Source organism: Salminus brasiliensis, chromosome 5 (genome assembly GCF_030463535.1).
Source record: "Salminus brasiliensis chromosome 5, fSalBra1.hap2, whole genome shotgun sequence".
Classification (NCBI taxonomy): Eukaryota; Metazoa; Chordata; class Actinopteri; order Characiformes; family Bryconidae; genus Salminus; species Salminus brasiliensis.
The window spans coordinates 41,940,142-41,950,004 of record NC_132882.1 but is presented as its reverse complement, the minus strand read 5'-3'; the positions used below and the strand labels follow the sequence as shown (position 1 = coordinate 41,950,004).

The 9,863-nt window shown below is 40.8% G+C and overlaps 1 protein-coding gene across 1 annotated transcript; it reads left to right on the top strand.

The window, feature by feature from the left end:
• The first annotated feature begins 1,080 nt into the window (after positions 1-1,080).
• krtcap2 (keratinocyte associated protein 2) lies at positions 1,081-5,954 on the top strand. The gene is made up of 5 exons (XM_072680459.1): positions 1,081-1,190; positions 2,909-3,063; positions 3,998-4,061; positions 4,201-4,267; positions 5,368-5,954. Exons 1-5 carry the CDS (start codon positions 1,187-1,189, stop codon positions 5,486-5,488), a joined length of 411 nt encoding a protein of 136 aa, XP_072536560.1. The 5' UTR covers positions 1,081-1,186; the 3' UTR covers positions 5,489-5,954.
• Positions 5,955-9,863: the final 3,909 nt, after the last annotated feature.

Genomic DNA, 9,863 nt, shown 5'->3' with positions numbered 1-9,863 from the left:
AATAAAATACAATAATATCAGTTGTAGTGATGTATATTGAATAAAATTGGATGGAAATGACAATATTAAGTCTCAGTAAACAAAATAAAATATTTACTGATGCATATAATCTAGTCTGAGATATGTCCATGTTTACTATTAGTAATATTAGCATGCTTTTGCCTTGTTTGTCTGTTTTTCCTGTGCAAAAGCTTCCAGCTCAGGGTTTGAAGGCGTCCATGCAGCAACTTTCATTAAATACCACCAATGTTTTTTTTATGGGATTTAGATCTGCAGACCAGAAGGCCACTCCAGGGTGTTCCAGGACCCATTCCTATTAACATTCACCCTCCAAATGAGTCAGGTCCTCCTGTCAGTCTTCTGCAGCAGTAACATGGACGCTCTTCTTCGTTGCCCTGATGAGATGAGCTAAAGGCCTCTTGACGAAATGTTGGGCCTTCTCCCACGGCCAGGCACACGTGCTGAACGTCCGTACAGTGCTCCTGGTGCCGTGTCTAGGGTCTTGGATTGGCGAGCCCTCTCATTGGTTAGGCCCTCGGTGGCTGAACCACCATTTCACTGCCAACATGAATAGAAAGTGACAGTGAAATCAGTGACAGTGGCATTTTGACGTTCTGTGAGGACAACTCTGAGACAAGACAAGACGTCAGTCTGGAAGTTCTAGATATGTCAGATATGTCACTGACTGTAAATTACAAGCCCGTTGATCCGGTCGGAGAGATGGCAAACACAGGGAATCATGGTAAAGTTAAAAATACAAGATAAAATGTTTCAAATTTAAGATGATGAATATGAAAATGATTTGAATGCTTTTCAACTTGAAGGGCACAGCAATCTAAGGGTGCGCCAGCATTAGTCGGCCTAGTGCTGAAATGCTATAAGCCTTGAGTAGCATCACTGTAAAGGTGTTTTGACATTCATTCAAAAATCAGGCAGAAACTGCGTATATAAGGAACAATAATAGAAGTCAGATAACCATAATTAATTTGCCTAATTGCATATTTATATCAGATTAATTGTCCCAGCCCGTTCATGCCTGTACTGTACTGTAGGTGGCAGCACTACAAGCCACGGCGCTCAGTCTGGAGACAGCGGTGAGAGAAGAAGGGGGCAGTGGAGAAACCAGCCAAACTACCTGGATCTGATCTCATTTTCATCTTTAAGACTTGGACTTACGGATTAAAGCATGGGTACGATTTTATTTTTACCCTTTATTTACTCTTTAGAAACTGTAAGAGGGACCCAGAGCTTCACGATTAGCTGCTAGCTAGCTAACTTGTGAAGCCCGGATGAATGGCAGTGCCAGATAAACTGTCAGAATATAAACTGTTAAACTCCCATTTAATGGTGTGTTTTTTTGCTGAACTGTGTTTTTATTATCTGTATTTGTTGACTTTCATTCCTGCCATCCATCTAAGTTAGTTAGTTAGCACTGTTAGCTATGCTAGCTAGCGCTACGTGTAGTTATCCAGCTGCATACGATGGCAACTAGCTAACTAACTAACTAACTAACTAACTAACTAACTAACTACGTATAAATAAAACCGTTTATGCGTAATTTGGTCATTTGCACTTGTTAGTAATTATGCAAACGCAAATGAATAATTTTACAGACGTTTTACCAGTATTTTACGCGAACGTTTTACCCGGGCTGGTTTTGTTTCCAGCCGGAACAGAAGGAGGTGTGTACACTGACGTGTCCCATACTCAGCTAGCGCTAGCCTTTAGCTGGCGGGCTACTCAAGCCTCTGGAGAGACCCTTCAGAGGTTCCCCAACTGCCTAAAGTCTCAGCTAGTGAAGTTAATAGCTAGTTCTTACACTTCTGCTGCAATTAGTGAGTGAATGGATGAATGAATGGATGGATGGATAAATGGATGGATGAGTGAATGAATGAATGGATAAATGGATGGATGAGTGAATGGATAAATGGATGGATGAGTGAATGAATGGATAAATGGATGAATGAATGAATGGATAAATGGATGAATGAATGAATGGATAAATGGATGGATGAGTGAATGAATGAATGGATAAATGGATGGATGAGTGAATGGATAAATGGATGGATGAGTGAATGAATGGATAAATGGATGGATGAGTGAATGGATGGATGAGTGAATGGATGAGTGAATGGATAAATGGATGGATGAGTGAATGGATGGATGGATGAGTGAATGAATGGATGGATAAATGGATGAGTGAGTGAATTGATGAGTGAGTGAATTGATGAGTGAGTGAATTGATGAGTGAGTGAATTGATGGATGAGTGAATGGATGGATGGATGAGTGAATGAATGGATGGATGAGTGAATGGATGGATGGATGAGTGGATGGATGGATGAGTGAATGAATGGATGAGTGAATGAATGGATGAGTGAATGAATGGATGGATGGATGGATGAGTGAATGGATGGATGGATGAGTGGATGGATGGATGGATGAGTGAATGGATGGATAAGTGAATAAATAAATGGATGGATGAGTGAATGGATAAATGGATGAATGAATGGATGGATGAGTGAATGAATGGATGGATAGACAGACAGACAGTCTGGCCGGCTCAAGCAGATGATCAGCCAAAAGGATGGGCAGATGATGTGTTCTCGTTAGAGGTTGATGGTTTAGCTGATCCACCAGCATGACCAAGCTGTTGGTCCAGCCTAATGATGATGCTGATGATGACGCCTGAGGAGTTGACTGAACTGTCCAGCTGCTTGTATCAAACTAGTCAACAAGTATGACCAGCTTAACGACCAGCATGCTCAAATTTGATTACTTACCAAAAAAAGTAAAATGTTGGATTGTGGATCATTGTACTGTTTAAGAGCCTCTTTTTTTTTTCCCCTCTCACACTCTCTCTCTCTCTCTCTCTCTCTCTCTCTCCCTCTCTCCCTCTCCTTCACTCAGCGGTGAACACAGGGACGTCTCTGGTGTTGTCCAGCCTGTTGTCGGTCCTGGTCTTCGCAGGGATGCAGATGTTCAGCAGGCAGCTGGGCTCCTCTGAGTGGCTGACCATCCTGGGAGGCTTCTTGGGTTCAGTGCTCTTCGTCTGCTCCCTCACCGTATCCTGATTCAGCCTTGGTTTTAGCCTTTGATTTCTAGCAGCCGTTTCAGCAGCTACAGTTCGTGTGTTTTACAGCAGTTCGTAAACATGTCCTTTGCCAGTCCAGGGTTAGATACTAAAGCTGGTCATCATCGCTTAAGGCACGGGAGGGAGTCAAGTAGCTTATTCAGCAAAGGAACAAGATATGATTGCACTGCATATCTAAACAGAAGTGAGGCGCTTTTGTAAGCAGCTCTGGATAAGTTTGCACTAAGCAACACTGTCACCGCTTTTCTTTTTTTGGGTTTTTTAAAGCATTGAATTTTGCTGATATAATTGCTTTAGATTTTTTATATTGCGACATGGTTGCTGTGCCATACTTCTTTTAACGCCTTGTCTTTATAGAATACAACACAGACGATTAGGATTGGGCAATATGATGATATTTTATCAACAAAATCATGATAAACTGATGTTACTGTGATACAAGCGAACCTATCGTGGATATCGTCTGTGCTTAAAGAACACTGACCAGCTGCACATTTCATTGCAGAGAGTGTGATTAGTGCTGATTAATCGAATGAAGCACAGCAGACTAGATTTCAGTGCGAGAGGATTTACATAGCACTTTTTAAGAATCTTTCACTACTGATGTGTTTTGTCTGCATGTCAAAATAATGCAAGAAATAGAAACTATGTATATTTGACTAAAATACACAGTTACAAAATCACACACTATCCATTTAACAGTGGGAGTCACATCATCCTATTTAGCACATTAGCACCATCTCCTGGTCATTTGCGGCTTTGCAATAGAGGGGATCCACTTCATTAGACAAACTTAACTTTCTTAACTTGCTCTCCTCAATCTAGAATCTGTATGTTACTTGTTCACGCCCTGTAAAATCCCTGTAGTGACATCACCTGCGTTTCCCCTTAACCTTCATTTCCAGGCCTTCAATAATCTGGAGAATCTTGTGTTTGGAAAAGGCTTCCAGGCAAAAATCTTCCCAGAAAGTGAGAGGGCAAACCTGCTACCTATATTACCTAACTATTATATAATCATAAGATGATTATATTTACTGTTATGAAGTTATATGTGAGTTAAAGACTGTTATTAAGTATGATAACTGTCGGATTCTTCATGTATTTGCAGTTCTTTTGTGCCTCTGTCTGTCCCTGTTTGCCTCTGGTCTGGTGCATCGCGTGTGTGTAACCACATGGTAAGCTGCTAATAACTAATTATTTATTGTATTTTAATTTTTTTTGCCAAGTCAAATCAAAAATACCACAGATAACATGCGTGTTGGGGCAAAATACTTACCAGTATGTTAAGTATATCAAGGCAATACCGACTACTAAATTTGAACATGGACACAATCATGATTAAAATAACAAAGGCCAATTACTTAATTACTTGGATTAAATCCTGAGTCAAATCATATGAAACTGTAACAGTTTTGTAGGTATCAGTGCACTTAGATGTGCAGTACATAATTACAAATGGCAAGAAAGCAGTTTACAGAAGTTTGGCCCATAATTGATGTCAAATATCACATTAATTGCTGATATTATTATCGTTTCTTTGCTGTTTACACAGCCATTTAAATGCTATCTTTTAACACAATCGTTCTAATCTATAGTTAGTTTGAGAACTGTACACAATAGCAGAGCTTGCACTTAGTTGCACTTGCACTTGCACGGGGCAGTGGTGGCTGAGCGGTTAGAGCGCCGGGATATCGATAACAGGGTTGTGGGTTCGATTCCCGGGCTCGGCAAGCTGCCACTGTTGGGCCCTTGAGCAAGGCCCTTTACCCTCTCTGCTCCCCGATGCGCTGGAGTTGGCTGCCCACCGCTCTGGGTGTGTGTGTGTACTCACTGCCCCTAACACGTGTGTGTGTGTGTGTGTGTGAGTGTGTGTTCACTACCAGATGGGTTAAATGCGGAGGACACATTTCGCTGTACAGTGACAAATACGTGCACCTTTACCTTTAGTTATAGGCTCTGCAAATATAAACTAAATAACTATAAATAATCCATACATTTTTCTTTTTTTCTCTAGTTTTCTAACAGTGAGCAAAATAAATTTGTGTGAATGATCCTTGTTAGCACCCAAAGCAACCAGCACATATTTCCTTTTCATCTTTAATTGATGCAGAAGGTTTTTTTTGTGGTCCGTCTTAACCGTTGTATTAATTGAGCATCAGTGCTCTATTGACATCGCAAGTGGCAATCACCAGGGGACCAAGCACTTTGCCCCGTTATGGAGTCAGTAGAACATTGCGTCGTATTTCATGGCTTGCTCCTGTCTTTCCCTCCACAGTTTGATATTCTCGCTCTTCGCCCTCTACTACATCAACAAAGTGTCCGCCGCTCTTTACCAGGCGGCCGTTCCCATGGCAACCCCTGCCAAAACCACCAGCAAGGGCAAGAGGAAGAACTGAAGCAACTGAAGAAACTGTCCGTTATCGTCCAAGCAGCCCCCCTCCCACACACAGCAGCAGCCCTCCACAGTGAGGTGGATTATTTGGCACATTGCAGTCGTTTATAGATTTCATTTTTTTTTTTTTAACTGATTCTAAGGTTTTCTAAGGTACATTCCATCACCGTCAGCCTTCCCCGTCAGGAGCTGCTGAAATAGCATTCATCACAGCTTACAATGGCGTCACCGTTTGAGAGGGTGTTATTAATGGACGTGCTTGTATGTTTACATGATTGCAGTCGTGCAGCATTTTATTCAGATGCAAAAAAAATAACATCTCTGCACAGCGAGGAAAAAACCTGTGCAGCCCCTGACAGCAATTCCTGACTGGGAACCGTCAAGATGGTCATGATCTTGTTTCATCATCCCTCACGTCAATTATTTTTGTTAAATGATTTGTAATTAAAATACAGAGAAAACACGTCAAATCCAATGTCTGTATTTCTGATATTTCTCCTTTTCTTGTGGTAATAACAGCAAAACCACTCAGAAGCACCACAAGTATGACGAGCGCACATCAGTATAGTGGGGTTGTGTTCTTTGTAAGAAACAGCTGCAGGCTTTGCTGAGCATCATGAGACTCTCAGCCTTTGAATAGCTGAACAAATCAGTCTTCAGTCGTAGCCTGAAGTCGTAGCCTCTCCAGGACATGACACAAATTTCAGAAAGCAATATCCAGTGTTTTTCAATCGTATCTCGGTCTTCTACATCTGAATCTTACTGCGGATTACCACACTGACCCACTGACCTTAAAAACACCTCTAAACACAATGTCCACCAATAGGCAGCCACTAACTACCGTGAAGGAAAGTCTAACATGTGTGATATTATTATTTAACATGAATTTAAAAATTGTCGCTGTTCCATTCCAACCGGCAGGGTCAATCTATTAAAAAAAGTTTAATATGGTTAATTATAACAATACTTTTATTTAATTTAATTATAATTTCACGTTCTTGACAGAGCTAATAAATATCTAACATGCCTAATAAACACACAACACAGCTCAGAAACAGAAGCTTTAATAGAGAAAATGCTTCACCAACTTTTTAAGAGAAAGAAGTGTGTGTGTATCTACATACTGAGTGTGTGTGTGTGTGTGTGTGTGTGTGTATATATATATATATATATATATATATATATATATATATATATCCAGAAGAAAATTAAGAAACCACCCTACATCATCAGTTTCTCTGGTTTTACTATTTATAGGCAGTGTGTTTAGGGAAGTTAACATTTGCGTTGTATTTCATAAACCATGGACAACATTTCCTCTTATTTCCAAATGACAAATATTCATATTTAGAGCATTTATTTATTTACAGAAATGGCAGCTGCTCCAAAACAACTGCTTAAGTAATGCAAAGAAATGATTATAATAATTATAATGCAAAAAAGTTATTATTTAATAAAACAGCTGCCAAACACGTAGAAATGCAGATTTAAGTGCTCTCTGAGAGCTGTATGTAGTCCCAATCCAGTGAAAAACATGTATCTCCAAAATGGTAAAATGTTTATTCCAGGTAATTTAGTTCTTTTCAATTCGTCCATTCCTCCAGAATTTTTTACACAGTGAGTGAACAGAGAGCAGCTACAAGGTTCAAACGATGGAGAAAACCTTTTTTGTTTAATATTTATATATTATATTTTATATATATATATTTTAAACCAGTACAGCCTACTGTTATTGTTACTGGACTTATTGAATTATTGAATACCAAATCAGTGCAGTTGGTAAGTTTGCATGCGCCAATTACTATCCATGAATTATTTTAAGTTGATTCAACTCAAAGATCTGGAAACACAACCACGAATATTGGCCTTACTCAAAACAGCTGAGTAATATGTGGGATATATCCAGTTTTACACACGACAGACTTCATTTATTTGGCTAAATACTTGTTGAAGTCTTTTTTTCCTCCCAAATGTCACTGGATTCTCTGAATTACGAGGCCGTTAACGAGTCGAAATGCGGGTTTAACATCATGCACTCTCTACTGAGATCATAAGACTGGCCACCTTACCAAAATACGCCCCTACAAACTAGCAAGCTTCATCAAACAAGGCTGGTTAAGGTTATTTGGGAGTGGTAAAGCACAGTTTGAGGAGCTGGTGCTGTAGTATGCTAGTCTTCAGTTATTCCTGAATAATTCAATGGTTTAAAATTAGTATTTAAAAATAAATGAGTGCTTGATAAATTACTGCTGAGGCTGTGAAAATGGGTGGACTTTGAATTTAAAATTCCTTGAATTTGCTTTGCTTCAAATCTAGTTAGGGGCACTAATGCTAAATTTCTTGAATTGTGACTGTCCAAATACTTATGGACCCAACTGACGGCTGAAATTTGGAAAAACTAATTAACTATACTTTAACAAATTCTAAAAAAGCCTTTTTGGCCTAAAATTAATTGCAGCTATTCCGTTTGAAATGAGTAAATTGTCTAAGAATCATTAGGCCTCAAATTTGTTGTCAAGTAAAACTACGACAAGACAGAAAGATTTCGAATTTGGTGAACGTTCCCTTCTTGCCTGATACAGTCCAGTCCTGGAATGCAGACAATGCGCAGAAGTGCTGAAGGCTCCAGAACAACAGACTCCAACAAAGCCGGGCAGGTAAAACAGCTGGACAAGCCCAGGCTGAATGCTATGTTCAAACAAGCTGTGATTTCCACAGGTTTGCACAAGCCCGGTCTTTCGTCTCTACCCCCCTGGTAAAAATGACTATTTAGAAGGTTATTAAGGGTTTCTGTGACTGGAGAAGAATGCTCTACACTCCCACTCGTGTTCTGGCAGCAACGTCTGAATGTTGCAGATAGCTGGTCTTGGGGGACTTGATGTGATTTCATGCTTGGATGATCCTGTAGAAGAACAAAATCTGAAATATGCACGAGAATGATGTTACCAGGACACACCCTGCACTGACATTCATGAGCTGGAGAGTGAGGGTGGAGGCCTGGGGCTGCTTTCACCAAAAATATACCCTTTCACCCTGACCCCAACTCACAGGCACTGACCAGTACTGTTGAAAAGGGGCACAAAAGGTAAGTTCTCCACATGCCCCCCAAACTCTACAAAGCATCTGAATGTGCCCTGTAGTAGCCAAGGTTGTCCTTGACTCCCCCCCACCCCCCCAATTTTTCATAATTTCTATCAATTTCATGACGATATAAGCCGCCACAACAACTCTGACCCTTCCACAAGGCCTCTGAAGGTGTCCCGTGGTATCTGGCCGAAGGACGTTAGCAGAAGATCCTTCAAGCCCTGTAAGTTGTTGTGAGGTGGGGCCTTCATGAGTATCTGTGGACCTTAGGTGTTCACTGATTATCCTTTCCAGGATCACCTTTGGCAGGTACTGACCACTGCATATCAGAAAAACCCCACAAGACCTGCCTGGTGCTTTGGAGATGTTCTGACGTTCTGTCCAGTCGTCTAGGCATCACAGTTTGGCCCTTATCAAAGTTGACCAATCGCTTGACCAATCTTCCAGTTTTGAGAACTGACGGTTCACTTCCTGCCTAATATGTAGATCCCAGCCCTTGACAGATGCCACTGTAGATGAAGAAAATCAACGTTCTTCACGTCACCTGATGTCTGGTGTCCTACTAATGTTTTGGCTGGTTGGTGAGTATTTAATGTACAGCATCATTCGATGTTGGCTTCTCTTGATATTGGAATTTTTTAATAATTCTTCCAGAAGCGCATTTGAGAGGTCAGACACTGATGTTGGACGAGAAGGCCTAGTTCGCAGTCTCCACTCTAATTTGTCCCAAAGGTGTTCTATCGGGTTGAGGTCAGTCAAGTTCTTCTACACCAAACACGCTCATCGTTGTCTTTATGGACCTTTATTGTCCGCAGTCATGTTGGAACGAAAAGGGTCTGTCCCCAAACTGTTCCCACAATATTGAGAGCATGAAATTGACTAAAATCTCTTGGTCTGCTGAAGCATTAAGAGTTCCTTTCACTGGAACTAAGGGGCCGAAACCAACTCCTGAAACACAACCACACACCATAATCCCCCCTCCACCAAACTTTACACTTGCAGTCAAATAAGTAATTTTCTCCCAGACACGTTCTTCAGATTGCCAGACGGAGAAGCGTGAAAAACTTTGATACAGCCACCAGTTCCCAAAGCCCTTCGGTGACCTGCCTCGGGCCTAATTTGCTAATCAAGGTCTGAGGCCTGTTCATGGTATTTATTAATACTACATATGGGCAACTATTCAGACCTAACATTGAGCCAGATGGATTGTACATAATTATCAGTAATGGCAGCATGTGACTGATATTGTATCATATGGAAAAATATCCTGTGGTACGAGGTTTGGCCATATGGCA

Bases quoted from the DNA above. Each gene is read 5' to 3' on its own strand.
- krtcap2 (XM_072680459.1), top strand. The intron at 3,064-3,997 runs GTATCCTGATTC...CTTCATTTCCAG, and splicing joins TCTTCGTCTGCTCCCTCACC to GCCTTCAATAATCTGGAGAA. The intron at 4,268-5,367 runs GTAAGCTGCTAA...TTCCCTCCACAG, and splicing joins CGCGTGTGTGTAACCACATG to TTTGATATTCTCGCTCTTCG.